Source organism: Spea bombifrons, chromosome 4, assembly GCF_027358695.1.
Source record: "Spea bombifrons isolate aSpeBom1 chromosome 4, aSpeBom1.2.pri, whole genome shotgun sequence".
Classification (NCBI taxonomy): Eukaryota; Metazoa; Chordata; class Amphibia; order Anura; family Pelobatidae; genus Spea; species Spea bombifrons.
In genome coordinates, this window is record NC_071090.1 from 107366003 (window position 1) to 107389288 (window position 23286).

The 23286-nt window shown below is 44.9% G+C and overlaps 1 protein-coding gene across 1 annotated transcript; it reads right to left on the reverse strand.

Annotated features, from left to right (window-relative positions):
* Positions 1-3339: 3339 nt before the first annotated feature.
* Positions 3340-18851, reverse strand: GPC2 (glypican 2). Its single transcript, XM_053462877.1, has 10 exons — positions 18622-18851; positions 14520-14678; positions 11152-11465; positions 10346-10426; positions 7951-8116; positions 7167-7297; positions 6029-6163; positions 5810-5946; positions 4446-4621; positions 3340-3722 (listed from the first exon to the last, which is right to left on the reverse strand). The coding sequence occupies exons 1-10, from the start codon at positions 18839-18841 to the stop codon at positions 3460-3462; spliced, it is 1782 nt and encodes a 593-aa protein (XP_053318852.1). The 5' UTR covers positions 18842-18851; the 3' UTR covers positions 3340-3459.
* Positions 18852-23286: the final 4435 nt, after the last annotated feature.

Sequence of the window (23286 nt, forward strand, 5' to 3'; positions counted from 1 at the left end):
TAGGTGACCAAAAGTTAGCCGAATTTATATATTTATTTAATTTACTTTCTATTTTACTTCCATCTTTGGCAGCTTCCATCAAACGTAACCCCTACTTCTGGCACATGACTGAGTTAATAAAGCCCAATATATATATATATATATATAAAGTAGGAGCGATGAGGGTATATTATATATATTTTTAAAATATCCATACCTCGTATATGTACGGTCTCCGTCAGCCGGCGCTGTCTGCACAAGCAGGGTTGCCACATACATGTCAACATTTATAACGGCTTGTGGTTTAGGGATGGCCCTCGACGAGTGTTTGGGGAAGTGGGTTTTACTTTTTCTGTGAATTATCGATATATATATATATATATATATATATATATATATTTATAAAAGGAAAAGGAATTAAAAAAGAATAACCTGTTTGAGTCGCGTTTATTAGATTTTCAGCAGCTTCTATACATGTTAGAACTTTTGGGGCAGTAGAACCCCAAATACCCCAAATCAGCCCCCTAGTTCAATGATTACGTGGGAAATAGATACATAGAAGACGTTGGGTTAATGTTTATTCACTAAAGGGAGAGTTCTCTCACTATTCGTTATGAAGGGCCAGCACCCGGCAGGCTTCTCCAGCAAGAAGGGCTGAGCTGGACCTGTATAATGCATAACTCAATGGGGGAGGAGACTTTGAAGACATCTCGTTGGTTTGACTATGCATTGTACAGGGCCAGCCAGGTTTGGTTAGCCTTTCATAACAAAGTCAAGGAATTAAAGCCATATCTCCCCCGACCAGTCTACCTTCTTATAAACATACACTAAAATTGTGAAAACCGGGACACTTGGGAGGTATGATATTCTTAATATTTAGCACTTTGCCCCCAAGAATATTTTGAAACAAAGCCTTTCTTTTCAAATTATAAAATTTGACACACAAATATTTAAAATAAAATTTGAAAAAAACATTTCATTAAATATTTACGTCGAGCCCCCCCCCCAAAAAAAAATTGGTTATCTACAAGAACAAAAGCCAAACTGCATTCAAAGTTCATAAAAAATATTTAATGTTGCAATCGTAAAAACGGAAGGCAAAGTCGACACAAAATTCCGATTTCTATCGTAACACAGATTTGGTTGGCTTTAAAATAAGCAGTTTTCAAAAAAAAAAATTACAAAAATAATAATAATAATAAATAAAAAAACCCGCCTCATCATAAATCACGACGCGGTAACACTGTACACTTGCCAAATAAAATGTATCACGATATTTGTACTCAAATTTTGCGTAATAAAAAGCGGTTGAATAATAAAAATGTAAAATACTATTTTTTTTTCCCCGGCAAATATTTAAAAAACATAAATACCTAGAAATGAATAATTTTAAAAAAAAAAAAATTTAATATTTTTTCGTGTGGAAAAATCACAATTATTTATTTGTGGACTAAACATTTTTTTCTTTTTTTGTTTGGTGATGGGAAAAACTACACTGGGAAACGGGAATTTGACAGAAATAGTGTGTCATAAATGTTTATTATTTGCTATTTTTAGCTGTAGGAGGATGATTCTGCTTTTTTTTATATATATTTTTTTTTATATCTTGTATTTTTATCTTGTGTACGTTTGTAAATAACTTTTTCAGGAAACCGTCACCCACGACTCACAGGTGTTTTCGGTTGAATCGTGTAAAAGTTTGCCGGTTGAATTATTTCATGTTCTCCTTGATTAGTAGTTGTTTTTTTTATGCAGAAACCTTGATTAGTAGTTGTTTTTTTATGCAGAAACCCTTTAGATCTGTAGCTGAGAACCCCTGGTGGGTTAAGATTATTGTACTCATCCACGGGTAATATAAATACGTCTGGGCAATTGTCTCTTCCGACAGCTGCTGCTCCTTAAGCAGATAAACAATCCTGCGAACGGCTACTTCCAGCGATGTCTGCGTAATAAAAGGAAACGTTCCGCATGGGAAAGCCCTAGCCCCGCCCACGAGGAACAGAGACTTTGGATTGCTGGCCCTGGGAAGTTCCTGCAGTTAAGGGAAAGGTTACTTATACATGGTTGTATGTTTGATAAAGGCATGAGTGTGGACTATCTCACCCACAGTCATGTGCTACTTGAGGTTCTACTCCAAAAACTAGTTATTTCTGTGATTTTCCCCATCTCCGCTCTCAGAATGTTTGCTGTGGACTGGGATTTCCAGTATTCCAAGGTCTTAACATGCATTATCTATCTAGTGCTCTAGGATTATCTAGCTAGTGTTCTGCTGACCTTTTACGATATCTATTGAACTCTCTATCTACCAATGAGTTTGCTCATCTACCTATATTGATTAGCACCGCCGCGGCGTGCCTGCCTATCTCTATCATTCAATATGTCTACCTACCAATATCTATCAATACCTGCCTGCCGTCACCCTGCGGATCACATGATAACATTGGCCTACTGCAATCTGACCAAAGTGGACCTGTCCCTTTTCAGAGATCATTGCTTTATTACATTTTCCCCTTAAAGAATAGGTAATAGGTACTCTGATATGGCCCAAATCTGATATTTTTTTTACCTATTTGCTTCTGACTTGTGCTTTTTTTTTTGGTGCCTTCTGTGTCAAATCTTGTTGAATTATCACTAACGCTGAGCAACTGGAACATACCAGGGGTACTAGAACAATACCGGGGAGGAATAATTTAAAATCCTTACAAAGTTAAGGTGGAGATTAAGGAAAAGTCACCGGGGTCCACTTTATAGTAGAAATTTTCAAGATGACTTCTTTAACAGGATCGGGCATGTTTAGGGTTAGAGTAACAGCATGCGGGGTCCCTGGGCAAATCCGTCACCAGGTCCCCCCTCGCTAACCCAATTTTTTGTAGAGGCCTCGGGCCCCGTTTTATTACTCACAGGCGCGGTGCGGTCATGTGATTATCCCGCATCTTTGCCTGTGCTGTTTATAACACTGAACGGATCTCGTGGGTTGCGTGAACATGCGCAGGCCAACGTCAACTACACGTAGAGTCTCAGAGGACACCCGGTGGATTTCTACATTGTGTGGCCAGCCACACGTTAAAAAGCTATGGCGCTGCTCGGTGGCGCCAGCGTGTGGTGATGCCCAGGCAGCGCAAGCCCCCATCCAACCTTGATGGAGCAATGACCTCCCCGGCCTGCGCTTCGGGCATGTTTTGGAACAAAGAGAAAGAAGTGGCGCTGAAGACGGCCAACATCAGTTACATCCATCGAGGAACACACATAAATGATACACGCACGTATAAAAAATGTAAATAATATATACATGTATATAAAGTATACTCACGCACTCGCTTAAATACTCACATACACGTATAAATTAGGCACACATGTAAATTATATATGCATACATGTATATCTATTATACCCGCACACGCTCCATTACGCACATACATGTATAAATCAGGCACACACATGTAAATGATATAAGCACACGTGGTTATGGTGAGTGTAAGCTCATAGAGACAGCACGAGGCCGAGCAGCACAGTCAGGAGGACCTCGACCCTTCGGAACGGGTTGAGCTGACCTGAGTTTGTGTGTCTGCCGCCTCCGCCGCCTCTCCTCCCTCCCCTCCCTCCACTCCCACTCCCATCAGGGTTCTGTTTCCTGTTCTTCCCCGGGCGAGCTTTCGGTTCCGTCTCTGCAGCCTTAGTCCTGGTTACGGGTTTATCGGTGAAGACGTCACCGGCCCCGGAGCCGCCGCTGCCGTCGTCGTCTACTGGGAAACGTAAAACAATTGGGTTTATTCACTAAACAGTGGGCCGAGTGTCAGAGAGTTTATTTTTTTATGAAATATGCACAATGGCAAATTCTATAACATTTCAGTTCACGTTGTGATGACATCGTGTCGGAAGATACTATGTGATGACATCATGGGCAGGCGTTCAGATAGCCATGACATGATATCCTCACCGTACTGGGAACCTAGTAAAGCATCCTATGGAGGCCGTCTATACTGTAAACGGTACGGTTTGGGGGGATTAAGCAGAGGGGCTCATCACCCATGAAGGTGATACTATTGATACCTCTATATAATACTGAAAAGGGCATTTAGAAGAATATCTTTTATCTGTACAATATAAAGTATAACCCCGTCTCCTGCTGTTTCCATTAATGTAACGTCTGGTGCTGAAGAACCTGATACCCAGCAAACATTCTGAAATCATACAAAGAAGGGACATTGGGGAGGAAAAATAATCCAAAAACTAATTGGGGGATTGTGATGAATCTCTGCGCTCTGCTCAAACGGTGTCATTGTGACCCAAATTATGACTACGTTATATATAGTGATTTTTGTATCATGGAGAATCCATCCCAAGAGGACCTTCGGTAAGAGCTTTAGGCTGTCCTCAAACGCCCACAAGGCAATGCGCCAATGTATGTATACGGGGAGAGCGGCCCTCGTTGTGTGCACAATACACACGACCTGCGTGTCACTTACATGCATCCTGCGTGTCGCTGTCTTTCCCGCTGTAAGCCGCCCTCAGTTTGCTCCTCACCACGCGGAGCTGGAGGCCAAGTTGTCTGGTCCTGGGGTCAGGAGGTGACATCTGGAGCTCCACCTCGGGGTTGTTGATCTGATTGACCAGGCCGTCGCCGGTGACCTGCGGGAGGTACCTGAGAGAGGGAGAAGAAATAAAAAACGTGGACATCTACAAGTTCTCCAAAGTGCTCCTTTAAATTGCCCCTGATACAGCCCTTCCCGCCCCAGCAGCAATGGCAAGTAGGGCAAATACACTCAACCAATAAAGAGCTCCTTCAAGGAGACTTGGGTTTTAAAGGGGCTGTTCCACTCCTGTAACTAAATTGTCACATCGATGCGTAATTTGCACTACTGCTGAACGCACAAACCCCTCAGAAACAACTCTTTAATCATGTAAAAATGTGCCCCATTCATATTTGTTTTGCAGGGAACATTAAATTGTCATGTGACACAAAAGAAGGCACTGATAGGTTGTCAGCCTAAGATTATACGTTCCTTTGAGTATTAAGTGCAATGGACAGTAAAGTAACCTTCTGTGATACTTAATACATTTTACTCCATCGTATCGGTGAGCGTTGCTTGCTCCCAATTTTTGCCGGCATACTAATAGATTGTTGCCATAAAATAAAACGGATTAAAAGTTTGTGTTATTTTCAGCGATTAAATCATAAGAGGAAATAAAGTAACAAACCAGCTCCGGTGTCTTTGATTAGCATCCTAGGGAATGCAAATAAACGTTAATTATTGTTATTATTAGTACCCTTTATTTATTAATTTCCTCTCATTTAGTGAACCCACACAAGTTATTTATTGTTTTTTTTACAATCTAATTTCCTATATATAAAAAAAAATTCCGGTGAAATATTATGCAAAGCACGTCACTGGTTGTTAACAGACCATTTTTAATGCGACGTACCTGGCACGTCACTGGTCGTTAAGGGGTCATTAAAGATGAAAAAGGTTAACAAACACATAACAAATATGTATTTAAACGCGAGGACCCTGCCGCCTAGCCTTATGGAACTTTCATAAAAAGTTCCTGGCAATGGCAGGGTTAACTTAAGGAAGCTTTTTTTTCTCCCGTTTCTACGTTGATACCCAATCACTTTCATTGGGAATTAAGAATTCCCTGAAAAAAAAATTATGAACAAGCCATCATTTTACACGCTTAAAGAATCATTTCCGGGTGGTGTTCGGTCAATATGTTTCCAGCACTGCGTTTAGTTATAAAAGTATGATATTCAGCGGCATACTTAGAGGATCGTTCCCTTTTAATAGCAGAGCCAGTTCACAGCAATATTATTAGGGAGAAAATCGCTGACCTTCCGCGGCTTTGACCGTTCCAGCACTTGTCCTGGTTGCTGAGGCCGGCTGAGACCCTATGATCAGAGCAGAGAGACAATGGCAGGAGCTTCCATAGTCCACGGAGGGGCCGGAGCTTGCCAACCACCTCTGAGACCTAGGGTAAAGAACAAGGACGGTGAGGCTCGGGGCCGACTGGAAAGCCTTGGCCGGTTACTTGCGTCTGTCTTCTCTCTCACCAGCCTGTCGATGTTGGTACCGGCCGCCGACGTGGGCTTCTCGTCGTTGCTGTACACTCGGAACTTCCGCCTGGACTCTTCTTGTGGCGAGCGCCTGCTACGGGCCGGAGGTGGCGTCCCGCAGGACTGGAATATCTGCATAATATATATATATATATTTATGAGTAAACTGCAGAGGTCATTTCAGGATAATGCTGTTATTCCTCCACGTCTGGAGAAGAAAAAAGGGGGTTGGAAGGTGTCGGAAACGGGTATCTATTTTGGGGGAGATTAGGGGGTTTTTGGGTGCCGACATGCCTTCATCTAAGGGGGGGTAAATTGTTGAAATCCACGTTGCTCAAATAATAACAAGAAAACGCTGCTTTGATATAAAATTGGAGGGTTTAATACTAGGGCGAAGCCTATAAAAGGCTAACACAAGGTGGGAATGGAGATGCATGATAACAAGAACGTAACCGACATGTAACCAACTGCCTCAAGAACGTAAAGATTGTCCACGGGTATTGGGGGAGACACAATAGGGGCGACAACATCACGTTTACAACATAAGATCAAAAGCCTTGCGCTAGACTAAGGCTTCCGGCTTCTTCTTGCAGATGTTATCACACGTTATTCACACACAATGCGATCCCACCATGATGAGGGGCTTCAGGTCCTTTGAACGCCCTCAACCCTCTTAGCAGAGCCTTGTGTGGCCTCCAACCCTCCTCCTCAGAAGAACCTGGTGTTACTCCAGACAGTCGTTCTCAGAAGAGCCTGATGTAGCCTCCAACCCCCCGACCCCCAGAAAGGGCCTGATGTGGACCCCAACCTCTACCCCAAAAGAGCCTGATGTGGCCTCCATCCACCTCCCTCAGAAAATGGTGGTGGCCTTCAGTCCCCTTCCCCCATCCTGGGCAGAACCTCATGCAACTTCCAACCCCCTACATGGCCTCGTCATCTCCTTTTAATTATCCCCGCCAATTATTCTGCAATTGTTAACAAATTGGATGAAGTCACAGAAGTAGGACATTCAAAAAAAAACCCAAAAAACTCAATTTGGGGTGGAAAAATTAAGAGCTGGGAATGATTCAAGGGTTTGGGGTCAGCCCCCCCATTATCTTTGGTAATTGATTTATGAGGTCATGCCGAGGCGTACCTGGGTCGTAAGCTGAACGCTCTCTTCTTGCAGAGTCATTATGGCTTCGGAAATCTTCAGCGCGATGGACTCGGTGGCGAGTTCCACGTTAAATGGTCCGGTCAGGCGCTCCGCCAGCTCCTGTAGGCCGTCTGAGACAGGGGACTCAATTAACTCAACAAGCGCCCCTATGTCCCACCTAAATGGACAGAGCCATGCTGCCCCCCCCAGAGAAGACAGTCCACCTTCAAAGGGTATGTTGTAGAATCCCAAGACATTTCAATAGCTCAGAAGTCCCCTTTTCAGATGTAAAGACATCTGCTCCACTAAAAGGGATCGCGAACGTCTTTGGACCATCAGCAGAATAAAGTATTATAGGTGTTTTCCCGCTTAGAAAATTCATTGAACTTTTACGAAGCATTTTAAGTTTCTATGGCAATAGCCTATCAGTGCACACATTCGTGTCACGTGATAACTAAGCACCCCCCCCAAAAAAAAAGTTGATTTCTGAAAAGGGTTTGGATATTTAACCGTACTAGATTGTACAGCGCCGCGGAATATGATAGCGCTATATAAAAGAATGAATAAAATAAAAACAAATAAATAAAATGTTAAAGTTGACTCTTGCTAAATAAAACAAAAGATTTACAAGGGGAAAAAAAGATGTTTGTGGTTAAAAATATTGGTAGCAGGAAACGATGTTGCATATGAACGCGCAGCACAGGAAGCGATGAGAACGGGGAGGAAAAAAAACAAAAACCCTAAATGTCAGCTAAATCCTGATATCGTGTCGTTCGGCGCTCACCGATTAAACTGTTCCAGTCGGCGTCCATGTCGGCCTGGTGGGCCAGGCAGCCCTTCATCACGTTTAGACACAGACCGTGGCAGGGCCGCAGGGACGTGTGGCCCCGGCACAGGGGACAGTACCACATGCGCATGGCGGCTCGGAGGCAGTCGGACGGGAAGGATGCCTTGAGAGAACAGGGAGAAGAGGGCATTAATTAGTTAATATGTGCTTTCCGGGGTGACCGCATCGGCCATGTTTTCCGGGAAACGTATCATTTTTCCATATTGATGAGCAGCCCAGGTAAAGCGCCGCCCAGGTAAAGCGCCGCCCTGCAGTATGTATAGACATCTGGAAGGGAACCGGCTAGTCAGTTATACATTCTCCATACTGCAGGGCAGCACTTTTATCAGGGCTGGTCAGCAATATGTGAAAATGATTCGCGTCCTGGAAAAACATGGCTGACGTGGCCATTTCAAATATATGAAATTTCCATAAAACAGGTCCGCCATCCACTGCTGCACCGATCCCTGCTCTGTGTCTGCGCGGCTGGAGATCCTAAAGGACTTTATCTTATGTGTATCTTAATTTATTGAACCCCGACGGATGTACTCGGCGCTTTACAGTGTAAGTGCAGTTGGATAATGAGTACAGTAGTTACACGGACATTTCCATTGGGGTACAATAGGCATGAGCACATTAGGAAATGAGGGTTCCTGTCCCATGGAGCTTACAATCCAGTTATATATTATTATATGACCATATCCGACAAAGCCCGTACAGGCTCAGAATGCATCGTCCTTAAGGGTGTTTAAACCAACTGCCATATGAAACACCGCCGGCGTAATACTGCCACCATGTGGGTAAATGCGTGTAGTGCAGCTCCAGCTCAAAATAGGTATATTAAATGCAAAGACAATTGATGAGGATGATGATGTGGATAGGGGGGGTACCTAGAGTATTTGGCACCCGGGGCGGATCCTGTATGTGGCACCCGCCCCACTTTAAAATGTAAAGACACCCACAAAATAATGTTGGCAGGAATATTTATTTCACAAATTTCTAAACTGTACATCAACTGAAAAAACTAGAACTCTGGAAAATAAATCCAATAAAATAATGGAAAATAACTCTGCCGCTAAAGCAGCCTGTCTGTGCCACCGCTGCCCCTAAAGCAGCCTGTCTGTGCCATCGCTGCCCCTAAAGCAGCCTGCCTGTGCCACCGCTGCCCCTAAAGCAGCCTGCCTGTGCCACCGCTGCCCCTAAAGCAGCCTGTCTGTGCCACCGCTGCCCCTGAAACAGCCTGCCTGTGCCACCACTGCCCCTGAAACAGCCTGCCTGTGCCACCGCTGCCCCTGAAACAGCCTGTCTGTGCCACCACTGCCCCTGAAGCAGCCTGCCTGTGCCACCGCTGCCCCTGAAACAGCCTGTCTGTGCCACCGCTGCCCCTGAAACAGCCTGTCTGTGCCACCGCTGCCCCTGAAACAGCCTGTCTGTGCCACCGCTGCCCCTAAAGCAGCCTGTCTGTGCCACCGCTGCCCCTAAAGCAGCCTGCCTGTGCCACCGCTGCCCCTGAAACAGCCTGTCTGTGCCACCGCTGCCCCTAAAGCAGCCTGTCTGTGCCACCGCTGCCCCTGAAACAGCCTGCCTGTGCCACCACTGCCCCTGAAGCAGCCTGCCTGTGCCACCGCTGCCCCTGAAACAGCCTGCCTGTGCCACCGCTGCCCCTGAAACAGCCTGCCTGTGCCACCGCTGCCCCTAAAGCAGCCTGCCTGTGCCACCGCTGCCCCTGAAACAGCCTGTCTGTGCCACCGCTGCCCCTGAAACAGCCTGCCTGTGCCACCGCTGTCCCTGAAACAGCCTGCCTGTGCCACCGCTGCCCCTGAAACAGCCTGTCTGTGCCACCGCTGCCCCTGAAACAGCCTGTCTGTGCCACCGCTGCCCCTGAAACAGCCTGCCTGTGCCACCGCTGCCCCTAAAGCAGGCTGCCTGTGCCACCGCTGCCCCTGAAACAGCCTGCCTGTGCCACCGCTGCCCCTAAAGCAGCCTGTCTGTGCCACTGCTGCCCCTGAAACAGCCTGCCTGTGCCACCGCTGCCCCTGAAACAGCCTGCCTGTGCCACCTCTGCCCCTGAAACAGCCTGCCTGTGCCACCGCTGCCCCTGAAATAGCCTGCCTGTGCCACCGCTGCCCCTGAAACAGCCTGCCTGTGCCACCACTGCCCCTGAAACAGCCTGCCTGTGCCACCGCTGCCCCTGAAACAGCCTGCCTGTGCCACCGCTGCCCCTGAAACAGCCTGCCTGTGCCACCGCTGCCCCTTTAGCAGCCTGCCTGTGCCACCACTGCCCCAACATAAGATTTCTGCGCACCCCAACTGCAAACAATAACAAGGAACATTGATATTTGTGTGTAATTACCTTGGAAGCCCTGCTGACAATGTCCCCTCCCGTGGCCAAGCCTTGAACCAAAGTCCTTGCTGCCCCCAACGCCCGTGTAACCTGAAACAGACGGATAAGTCAGTATTGCCGGCAGTAAACCACAGTATCCGAGGGTATAATTCGGGAGATACCCACAAAAAAGGAGCTCTGCCCCGGATTTGCGTCAAACGGGCTGCCGCCACCCTGCGCCTGGGCCAGAGTACATTGCTGGTTTTTGAATGTTTTCGCCATTTTTTTTTTACTATGGTCTAATATTTTTTTTTACTTATTACAATGTTTATTTACATGAATGTTTTATTAAAGCTGCATATACATCAGTCTACTAGACAAACACCCTGACTTAATATAGCGCCAGTGGTAAATCACTCAGCTGGACTCTCCGACTAATGAAAGTCTATGGAGGAACGGACCTCATTAGCATGGCCATAAAGCAACAGCTCAGTGTGGTGTTTGAGCAGGGAAAGTCACTCAAAATATTATATGAGTGACAACAATGGCGGCCTCCAGATAAAGTTTATTTCATGCCAAACAACATTACTGTATACCAAACTGCTTAATAAATAAAAAATAAAATCTGAAAATATTATGTTTTTGGGGATCTACAAAATGATGAATTTTATCACAGAGTCTCCAGGTGAAATGCTGCTTCCCGGGGTCTCCAGGCAGAAGAATTTCCAGGGTTAGCCTTGCCCCTTCAAGAAGCCACACCCCTGAGGAACGAGAGCTCCGGGTGGTTTGCCCTGGGAGGTGTATGATGTATAATAAGTAAGAACCGGGATAAATACCTGCAGACGTAATCGCCTTGGAGTGTCGCCGAAGGGTCGTAGTTCCTCAGCTCTCCGAGCTGCACAATCCATGTATTCGGCGGTGAGCTCATAGTGAGGAAGGAGTAAACGGAGCGTGCGCTCCAAAAGCCCCGCCCAGAATTCGGACAGGGCGTCGGCAAACCTGGAAGCGCCTCCTCCTAGGTAATAAGCGCGAAGCTCGGAGAAAAGCGTACTGAAGAGAGCAGCGTTCTGAGAGTACAAGCGTCCGTAGGAGAGAACAAACATGGACGACAGGGAGTGCTCAGACGAGTCAAGGAGAGCCAGGAAGAATTCTGTGAGCAGAAAGACAAAAGACGTGAGACTGGGGAGGGGGGGAATTAGGAACGTGGACATAGCAAAAATCCAGACAGATGTTTCAGGTATTTGCAGCCACAATACGGGAGGGATAACTCAATGGGGAGGAATAATCATGTAGATTAGAAGAACGGGAAGCACCATTAGGTAGGTTTAAGGGCAGTAAAGTGTAGCATTCTATGAAGTGTTGGATTTTGTTTAAGGTTCTAAAAGTATAGGAACTCCTTGTAATGTAAGGGAAGGTTTTCCTTACTGAGGGTGTGGTTGATAAGAGGAACCGCCTCCCAGCTGAAGTGGTAGAGGCTTATACAGTGAGGGAATTTAAACATATAAAGAATATTAGACGAGACCAACGACTGATTAACGTCTGAGTCTTTACAGCTGGAAGAACGGGCCGACCGGATGGCCGAAAGGGTCTATGTTTCTTAATTCCCAGCTGTTATTTCATGGGACGCTCAAAATAACGAAGTCTGACTTTACGGCCGATCGAAATCACTGGGCAGCCTCACGAGGAGTCCTTTCTTCTCCTAATGAAAACCTCAAAGCCGGCGTAGCGGTCAGAAAGATCAATACGGCAAAGAGGCGATTAAACAGAAATTAGCTTTAATACAAAGAAGTCCGCGGAGCCGCCGGATCGTTAACCGACGCCGACAAGAGAAACGACTGGAAATCAATAAAAGCCAACAGACACCTAAAAAAAACCCGAGTTCACTAAACAGCTTCGGAACTATACATGCAGGCAGAGAATGTGAAGGCAAACCGGCCCCATTCGGCCCCCCGTCTAGTCATCCATTCATCCTGCTGTAAAGACTCAGACCGGTCCTTGGTCTCCTATTAGAGCCATATGCCTATCCCATGCACGTTTAACCCCTTTGTGACCGGACTGGTTTTCATTTCTTGGACCTTTCGCGACAATGGCTGTTTTAACATTTTTGCGGAGCTCGTGCTTAGCTGGGATTTTATTCTCTCATTTTTTTTCTCTCTCTTTTTTTTTCTGACTTTTTTTCCGAAAAATATTTTACTCATCTGAAAAAGCTAATGAAAAAAAACCACTACTAAATAGATCCTTACATTATTTTAATGTTTTTTTTGCTTGTTATAGGGCAATAAGTACAATTACCGTATTGCTTTTTTTTAAATCTAGTCATACTGCACCTACTGCGCCCTATTTGGGACATCTTTAAACCCGGCCAATCCACCCCCCACCCGCCATCAAACTACTATATGTTTGAAAACCAGACACCGTAGGGTAGTTCAGCTGCTGGTATTTTAACACTTTCCATGCTCTAATTCTACCACCAGCCTTTGTCAGACTTTGTACTAGTATGTTTATTGTATTTTTCCCCACACATACTGCTCTTCATGTATTAATTTACAGCTCCTGATATATGTTACTGCCAAACAACCACCCCAATATGTGGTCAGAAACATCTCCTATTCACTGATACCCCCATGCATGGGTTGTTTGGGGGGGTAAAAGGCCACATTTGGGAAGAATGCATTTTTCAGTTTGGAATTTTGACGTCTGGTCATCCTGCCCCATGTCCTATTTAGGACAACTTTGAATTCAATTTACCCCCATCAAACCATACATTTTTGAAAACTAAACACCCCAGGGTGTTTCAAATGGTGGCATTTTAATACCTCCCATTCACTCATTCTACCACCAGCCATTCTCGGTTTCCCTTTGGGAAAGGTTGGTGGTTGAATTAGTACATGGGAAGTGTTAAAATACCAAATACACCACCATGTGAAATTCCCTGGGGTGTCCAGTTTTCAAGACTATATAGCTGAACTGACCGGCTTCAAAGATGTCCCAAACAGGACATGGCTGCAGGATGGCAAGATGTCAAATTCCAAGTAGAAAAACTGAAATGTGCACTTGAAAATAATTATTTAAACTGATTAATAGTTATTTTTATGAGTTTTATTTCATTATCTTATTTACCGTTATGTATAGTGTCTGAATTGCAGCAACACCATCTGATCACCTTCTAAGCTCATTTAACCCCATGAAATGCCAGTCAATTGTCATTAAGGGGTTAAGTTCCCTCACTGTGTTAACCCAGCAGAAGTGGTAGAGACTATCTATCAGACTCTTGGTAAACCTTAGCTGGCTATATAATCTTCCTGCCCTGACGTTCTCCTTCCCATCCATACAGAGTCTAAACAATCATCTCTGAAGTAAATAAAACCACGTTGCTATGTTTCAGCAATATAAAAAGGCCCCCCCCCACCCCAGGTTTATACCCTTATAATCATCAAGTTAACTACAGCGTTAGAGATATCATAATGGGGAGGAATAATTGTGCAGATCCTGAAAAGAAGATGCTGAGATGGATACTCTTTTGTTATACACATAAAGTGGCTTTCGAATACATCTATATTGTTTATTTAGCGTCGGGGGGGGAGCTTTAAAGCGTAGGTGTCAGGTAATGTGACAGATCAGGCTTAAAGAATGGGCTCATTCGGAGAATAAAAGCTCTAAAAAGGACAGACGAAAATGTAGGAGACATTATTTTCATGGGGAACAATCAGAAAATCACTAGCGTTGCTGATTATGTGATAGAGTAGTAACGAGTGCTCACTCATATCTGAAGAGGGCCCTAATGACAGATAATAGACACCATACAATAGCCCTATTGTGAAGCATTAACTATTCCGGCAGGCAATAAATCAGGGATATAGCTAAATGCTGCTGCTGGCCTGGAAACCGTTCGAGTGCCACTTATATTTATTGCCACAGGGATAGTTAGACGGAAGGAAGTTTTACTTTACCGAGAAAGTGGTAGATAAGTGGAACAGCCTCCCAGTAGAAGCGGTAGAGGGTACTACAGGGAGGCAGTTTAAACATGCAGTTAGGAAGAGAATGAAAAATGTGAAAGGCAGACAAGCGAGAAAAAAAGAAAAAAAGGGAAAGAAGTGTGCACAAGGCCAACGGGAAGCGTTCTCACTCCCATGATCCTCAGCCATTTCCAGGTGATTGGTTGCTAGAAAGCAGTATATTCCAAAAACCGCTGAAGCTCTCTTACCATTGAACCTTTTTCTTGCCCCGGTTAGCACCCCCATGGGGTAGCCGACGCTCTCGTTGACTATGCGGAGCAGGTCCCGCACGCTCTCTTCGCTCAGTCTGTGCTCCGTCTCGCTGGAGCAGCACGTGTACTCCTGGGGGCAAATCCGGAGATGCTCACCTGGTGGGGGGGGGGCAAAAGAATTACAGGTGCATTGCGTTGTACAGCGCCGTGGAATATGATGGCGCTATACATATAAAGAAATAATTGCAGGTATTTATATATTAAATAAGGATTCACAGCATATCGTGAGTGCGGTGTGGGTATGGTGTGTATATAAGGGGGTGAGTGCGGTGCGGGTATGGTGTGTATATAAGGGGGTGAGTGCGGGTAGGGTGTGTATATAAGGGGGTGAGTGCGGTGCGGGTATGGTGTGTATATAAGGGGGTGCGTGCGGTGCGGGTAGGGTGTGTATATAAGGGGGTGAGTGCGGTGCGGGTAGGGTGTGTATATAAGGGGGTGAGTGCGGTGCGGGTAGGGTGTGTATATAAGGGGGTGAGTGCGGTGCGGGTATATAAGAGGGTGAGTGCGGGTATGGTGTGTATATAAGGGGGTGAGTGCGGTGCAGGTAGGGTGTGTATATAAGGGGGTGAGTGTGGTGTGGGTATGGTGTGTATATAAGGGGGTGAGTGCGGTGCGGGTAGGGTGTGTATATAAGGGGGTGAGTGCGGTGCGGGTAGGATGTGTATATAAGGGGGTGAGTGCGTGCGGGTAGGGTGTGTATATAAGGGGGTGAGTGCGGTGCGGGTAGGGTGTGTATATAAGGGGGTGAGTGTGCGGTGCGGGTAGGGTGTGTATATAAGGGGGTGAGTCCGGTGCGGGTATATAAGGGGGTGAGTGTGGGTATGGTGTGTATATAAGGGGGTGAGTGCGGTGCAGGTAGGGTGTGTATATAAGGGGGTGAGTGCGGGTATGGTGTGTATATAAGGGGGTGAGTGTGGTGCGGGTAGGATGTGTATATAAGGGGGTGAGTGCGGTGCGGGTATGGTGTGTATATAAGGGGGTGAGTGCGGTGCGGGTAGGGTGTGTATATAAGGGGGTGAGTGCGGTGCGGGTAGGGTGTGTATATAAGGGGGTGAGTGCGGTGCGGGTATATAAGAGGGTGAGTGCAGGTATGGTGTGTATATAAGGGGGTGAGTGCGGTGCAGGTAGGGTGTGTATATAAGGGGGTGAGTGCGGTGCGGGTATGGTGTGTATATAAGGGGGTGAGTGCGGTGCGGGTAGGGTGTGTATATAAGGGGGTGAGTGCGGTGCGGGTAGGGTGTGTATATAAGGGGGTGAGTGCGGTGCGGGTAGGATGTGTATATAAGGGGGTGAGTGCGGTGCGGGTAGGGTGTGTATATAAGGGGGTGAGTGTGGGTATGGTGTGTATATAAGGGGGTGAGTGTGGGTATGGTGTGTATATAAGGGGGTGAGTGTGGGTATGGTGTGTATATAAGGGGGTGAGTGCGGTGCGGGTAGGGTGTGTATATAAGGGGGTGAGTGCGGTGCGGGTAGGGTGTGTATATAAGGGGGTGAGTGCGGTGCGGGTATATAAGAGGGTGAGTGCAGGTATGGTGTGTATATAAGGGGGTGAGTGCGGTGCAGGTAGGGTGTGTATATAAGGGGGTGAGTGCGGTGCGGGTATGGTGTGTATATAAGGGGGTGAGTGCGGTGCGGGTAGGGTGTGTATATAAGGGGGTGAGTGCGGTGCGGGTAGGGTGTGTATATAAGGGGGTGAGTGCGGTGCGGGTAGGATGTGTATATAAGGGGGTGAGTGCGGTGCGGGTAGGGTGTGTATATAAGGGGGTGAGTGTGGGTATGGTGTGTATATAAGGGGGTGAGTGTGGGTATGGTGTGTATATAAGGGGGTGAGTGTGGGTATGGTGTGTATATAAGGGGGTGAGTGTGGGTATGGTGTGTATATAAGGGGGTGAGTGTGGGTATGGTGTGTATATAAGGGGGTGAGTGTGGGTATGGTGTGTATATAAGGGGGTGAGTGTGGGTATGGTGTGTATATAAGGGGGTGAGCGCGGGTATGGTGTGTATATAAGGGGGTGAGTCCGGTGCGGGTATATAAGGGGGTGAGCGCGGGTATGGTGTGTATATAAGGGGGTGAGTGCGGGTATGGTGTGTATATAAGGGGGTGAGTCCGGTGCGGGTATATAAGGTGGGTGAGTGCGGCTCTGGTAGTCGGGCGTTTTGTGGCCAACAAGGAAAACAACAGAAGATTTTAGAAAGCAATTATTTTTAGTAAAAAAAGCTGGTGGGCGTTTCCCATTAAGAGCAGGCATTGTGTTGTTTAGGGGGGGGGGCACATATGTCCCATATAGAACACACACAGTATAGATGTGGATGTATGAATAACAGATGCATATATATGGTACACACCAAGCCAGTCAGGTATAATATACAATGAATGTCCCCTATAGAACACACACAGTATAGGCGGGGATGTATATATAATAGGTTAAATATATGGTGCAAACAGTGTAATCAGATATAATGTATAATGGATGTCCCCTATAGAACACACACAGTACAGACGGGGATGTATATATATAATAGGTTAAATATATGGTATACACAGTGTAATCAGGTATAATATACAATGAATGTCCCCTATAGAACACACACAGTATAGGCGGGGATGTATATATAATAGGTTAAATATATGGTGCAAACAGTGTAATCAGATATAATGTATAATGGATGTCACATATAGAACACACAGTACAGACGGGGATGTATATATAATAGGTTAAATATATGGTGCAAACAGTGTAATCAGATATAATGTATAATGGATGTCACATATAGAACACACAGTATAGGCGGGGATGTATATATAATAGGTTAAATATATGGTATACACAGTGTAATCAGATATAATGTATAATGGATGTCACATATAGAACACACAGTACAGACGGGGATGTATATATAATAGGTTAAATATATGGTATACACAGTGTAATCAGATATAATGTATAATGGATGTCACATATAGAACACACAGTACAGACGGGGATGTATATATAATAGGTTAAATATATGGTATACACAGTGTAATCAGATATAATGTATAATGGATGTCACATATAGAACACACAGTATAGGCGGGGATGTATATATAATAGGTTAAATATACGGTATACACAGTGTAATCAGATATAATGTATAATGGATGTCACATATAGAATACACAGTATAGGCGGGGATGTATATATAATAGGTTAAATATATGGTATACACAGTGTAATCAGATATAATGTATAATGGATGTCACATATAGAACACACACAGTATAGGCGGGGATGTATATATAATAGGTTAAATATATGGTGCAAGCAGTGTAATCAGATATAATGTATAATGGATGTCACATATAGAACACACAGTACAGACGGGGATGTATATATAATAGGTTAAATATATGGTGCAAACAGTGTAATCAGATATAATGTATAATGGATGTCACATATAGAACACACAGTATAGGCGGGGATGTATATATAATAGGTTAAATATATGGTATACACAGTGTAATCAGATATAATGTATAATGGATGTCACATATAGAACACACAGTACAGACGGGGATGTATATATAATAGGTTAAATATATGGTATACACAGTGTAATCAGATATAATGTATAATGGATGTCACATATAGAACACACAGTACAGACGGGGATGTATATATAATAGGTTAAATATATGGTATACACAGTGTAATCAGATATAATGTATAATGGATGTCACATATAGAACACACAGTATAGGCGGGGATGTATATATAATAGGTTAAATATACGGTATACACAGTGTAATCAGATATAATGTATAATGGATGTCACATATAGAACACACACAGTATAGGCGGGGATGTATATATAATAGGTTAAATATATGGTATACACAGTGTAATCAGATATAATGTATAACGGATGTCACATATAGAATACACAGTATAGGCGGGGATGTATGTATAACAGATGTACGTTATAGATCACCCGGTATACATATAGATGCTGTGATGCCTGCGCTCCCACCCCATGACGTGACCCCTCTCCCCATTACCAGATATCGGGGCTCGGACCCCCGGGGTCTCCCCCAGGCCCCTCTCCCGCAGCTCCCGTGTAGTCTCCGCACAGCTCCGGATCTCCGTGGCCCCGGTACTCAGCGCAGGCCCGGCGAGCAGTGCGAACAGGAGGCTGACGCCGAGCGGCTCCATCGCAGTCCGGTAGTGCAGTCCGCTGGGAGTGACGGGGAGTGACGGGACCGGAGACCGGCAGAGCATCCGCCACCGATCAGCTGGAAGGACAAAGGGAGGGGAGGAGCCGCGCGGTCCTAGAGCCGCCGGCCAACACCAGGAGGGGAATGCACAGGGCAATCGCATGGGGCAGGGGCAACTGCAACTGCAGGGGATCCGAGCGGGGGCATATACTGGGGGGGGGGTCTGGAACCTATACATAATGTACCAAGATTACCACTTCCTTATTGCAGAAAAGGTTATTTTTTATTTTCCCCCATTTTAATTTGTTTTTATTTCTTTACTCTAATAGAATCCAATGTATCAGAATCCAAAGGGCACAAAGAACAGACATCTCCCTGCCCCGAAGAGCTTACAATCCAACCCGTCACTGAATTGCCTTCCATTACCTATCATCAAATGACTGTTAATTAACTACATATTGAGTAAATGAATAGTTTCTTGAGTGAAAAGGGTGACACCTTGTTTTCAGTACAATAGCCTCCAGACTGTATCTATTCACAAAGATGTCACTCTGGGTTTCCTCCCGCATTGTCTCATCTGTGATCCCATCTGTCTGATCTCCAGGGGCCCGGCTCTGAATCATACATTCGATACTCTCTCTTATTTAATGGGGGAATCTCGACATCTAATGAGCGCCTGCCGGGTAAAAAATGATTTGTCCGCCGCCTTAAGAGAGAAACGTTTGATCGATGCATCGAGCTGATCGGACCCCCATCTGCGAATGTATCGATCAAAGGGTATTCTGATCTAGAACGTTCGCACACATTGGGACACATGGTCGGTAAAATTAATGGGAAACGATGCTTTTCCCTCTCCGGGAATTTGATTTTTTTATTGAAATATATTTTTAAATGTATTAGTTTACAGATATTTTAACGCTGACACGTTACAGCGCCTGTGATGTCACAGACATTAATAAGAAATGACTGTCATAAAATGATGTATTGGAAAAGATCTGGATAACCTGGTTTGAGTTTAACGTTTCGGATGCTATTTGAAAAATGTAATGTTTTTGGACCCAGAAAATTTGGATCCATTAAAAACCAAGATAAAACGCAGTGGAAGTTGTATTGTAAAAGGGATCTTAATAAGTACCTGCCAACTCTCCCAGCACCAGCTGGACTTTCCAAAGCCTTACTGCCTAAGCAGCATTCAGTTCCCGGGTTCGACTTACGTTTAAATGCATTATTAAAAGTTACGTTTTAGAGTTACTTGGCGAGGCGTTAATACATTTATTTATCAGCGGAAGGACTGGGAGCGCGGATTTTCTCTTTCTGGTTTATTTTATACTCAGAAACATTCTGAAAAGTAGAAAAGCGGTGGTCGAAGGAGCCACAGAGGGACTGGTCAAACTAAACAGAGACACTTGACAGGTATGCAAAGTACCGAGGCGGTCAAAAAGCCCTACACACGCTCATGGAGGTATTTCTATAGCGCCAGCAGATTCCGTAGCGGCGCCGTTACAAAAGCGGCTCGGTCCTGTTGACGGTTGTCACGTCCGAAGCAGCGATCGATGCACCGACATTCATCTCCTCGACGACATGATTTCAGGGAGAATCCAGGACACATACAGTTAAAAATCTCATCAACCCTGGAAACGGCATAAAAACAGCCCAGTCTGAAACTGAACCAGACGCCACAGACAGCACGTCACCCGCCCTTGGCGAACATCATAATTAATTCTTAATTGATATAGCGCCATCATGTTCCGTAGAGCCGTACAACGTGGGGCAGAGGCAGCTGAAATTTTCAATGCCCCCCTCCCCCCTATTCCAGCTCACGGCTTAGTATTGGGCCTTGCTCATCACTCTCAGCCAGCCATGGCTTGCTGTGTATTTATCATGCGTTGACAAATGGTTTCCTGCCTCTGCCTGAGGAGCACAACACTGCCTCCCTCTCTAAACCATGACGTAGCACTAATTCATAGACTGGGGTAACAGTAATGAGGTTACCCTTTCGAAATACCCCCGCTGGGTAACTAACTAACTAACCCTCACTGCTCATAAGTAACGTTCTCAAGCGCCTTCTTCTAAGGGGCAGTAAAGAATACCTATTGGGCGTCCCCTCTCCACAACAAACATGGCGGCGCGTCTTACAGCAGGCAGCCAATTAGATCCGCGCGGGAACGGCTTATTCGCCTAGCTATTGGATAGCGGATATCTCGCCTGGGGGCGGGGCTTTTGCGTCCCGCCATTGGTTGCCGGAAGTGCGCACTTTCTGTCAAAGTGAGGTGATTGTTGAGCTTGGTGTTGGTTTGCGCGCGTTATATCTGTTTGAGCGATATTTTCGTGATAGACTCGTAGTAGCTGCAGGTACCCATTTAGACTCTAAACTTCATCTGTGCAGTTATAGCGTTGTAATAGCGGGCAACAGCATTATATTATTGTTGGATCATTCTATTCGTTGCTATAGCGATATAAACCAAATATTGATATATGCATCCATTGTTATTTATATATTTTTTTTCTTTAATTTATTTTTTTATGGTAGGTCTTACTGTTTAAGTTGCAAGTGTTTTTAATATAACACAATTATCAACCTACATTTACATACTTGTATGTTATTTAGAGGGTGGTAGGGAAGTGGAACAGCCTCCCAGCATCAGTGGTAGAGGCTAATGCAGTGAGGAATTTAAACATGCATGGGGGAGTTGGTTATCACTTCGCTGTTGGCAGGTAGCTGTAATTTTTGTGTGTAGATATATTTCTGCACATAGAGGAGGTTGGGGTGTGATGATAGAGTGACCCTTGTGGAATAGCCTAGGTTGCCTTCTTAGAAACATACATATTGTGTGGCGGTTCTGGATTCTCTGAGCGCCATTAAGGCTACCGCTCCTAAAATATACAATTTGTGAAAAAAATAAAAATAAATGGGAAGCTACTTGCAAAAGACCCTTAATCAGTCCTTGGCCTCGTATTAAATTCCGGAGCCCTGTCCCTGTGCCATAATGTTTAAAGTGATCCTGCCTTGGATTCTGGCATTTTGTCCTCTGGTTTGTCTTGCTTTGAAATAAACTTCCCTCCTGTGCTTTGCAACATAAGGCTGCGCTATTACATTCTATAAAAGACCTTAGATGGCCAAAGACGTAATAGTACGTCTTTCAATGGCCTGGGATCTCCTCTGTCAGCTGGTGCTAACATCGCTAGTGCAACGCTTCTTACCCCTCTCATTAGAAATATTCATAAAAAATAATAAACGCTTTGTTGCCCGCAGTCCAAAGTTCAGAATTAAATAAAACATTTTCCTCCCTATGCATGTATTATTCTACTCACGTAAATTGGGGGGTATTTTATTTGTGGCAGAAATATCCTAGAAAAGGATTTTTTTTTTTTGCTGTATTTCAGCATATTCCCGCTATACAAAAGACTTCCGATAAGGGCGTGAAGAGAAAGCCGCGGCTGTCCTTTAAAAACACACCGTTTGTGTGGGTGCTAAACATGGAAATCATAGCTGAACAAAGATATATCACGTAGGGAGGGACCCGTCTGTCCCAGAGGTGAAATCCCTTTATGCAATTAAATGTATATCACACCCCGGTTCTCTCTTCTCTCCCCTAAACCGGGCGTATTCAGATGCTTTAGTAGTTCCTGATTATTTTTACCCCGGAACCCATTCACTGTTTTAGTCGCCCTCCTCTGAACTTCTTGAGCTTAAAGTTTTAATGTTTTAAAGTTTTAATGTTTTGGATGATATGAAAGGGCCGTAGTTTAAGAGCCTGCCATGTCAGCATCTAAAGTTTTTGTTATTTTACCCTGTTTGGCGTAAGTGATGTTTGAAGAGCTTCAAAAATGTAAAACATTTTTTCAGTTTATTTTCAATATTTAAGTTGGGGGGGTTAGAACTTTTTAACTTTATTTTTTTGGGCGCCGTTAGACGTCCCAACCGTCTCCCTACCTTCTCCGCCGACCACTTCCATTTCCTCGCCTCCTTTCCCGCAGCTCCACTTCTTCTTTTCCTTCTTGTTGTTGTTCTTTCTTCGTCTGATTCTCCCTGGTATCATCTCTGTTAACCAATCCTCCTGGAGCACTTCCTCAGAAGTACAAATCCACAAGTCTAATTTGGAGCACAAAAGTAGTTCTAATGTGAAAGGAAGGGAATATTCTGTGAATTAACCAACAATTTTTAAAAATACTCCTCATCAGGCAAACCGAAGCACAAGTAACCGCATCGCATCTCACAGTCTTGTTTTATAAGCACCCCGTGTACGTAGATTTCACAAGCGTTGCATTCATGAAGTTTACTACAGAATCTGGGGGCAAAGATTCAGGGAGACAACAATCTCCCCGAATCCTATTTTCCAAACTTGGTTCCTCTGATGTTATTCTAATGTCAGCTCGGTATCTCAGGAACTATTCATGTGCCCCGCGTACCTCCAGGACTACAGAAGGGCTCTGGTTTATGTGTCATGTAAAATGCAGATATATTGCATGGACTCCGGTGGATGTACAGCATGCGCATGGATGGATCTA

Bases quoted from the DNA above. Each gene is read 5' to 3' on its own strand.
- GPC2 (XM_053462877.1), bottom strand. From the start codon at position 18,841: ATGCTCTGCCGGTCTCCGGTCCCGTCACTCCCCGTCACTCCCAGCGGA. The intron at 14,679-18,621 runs GTAATGGGGAGA...CCCCCCCACCAG, and splicing joins GGTCCGAGCCCCGATATCTG to GTGAGCATCTCCGGATTTGC. The intron at 6,164-7,166 runs GTACGCCTCGGC...TATATTATGCAG, and splicing joins GCGTTCAGCTTACGACCCAG to ATATTCCAGTCCTGCGGGAC.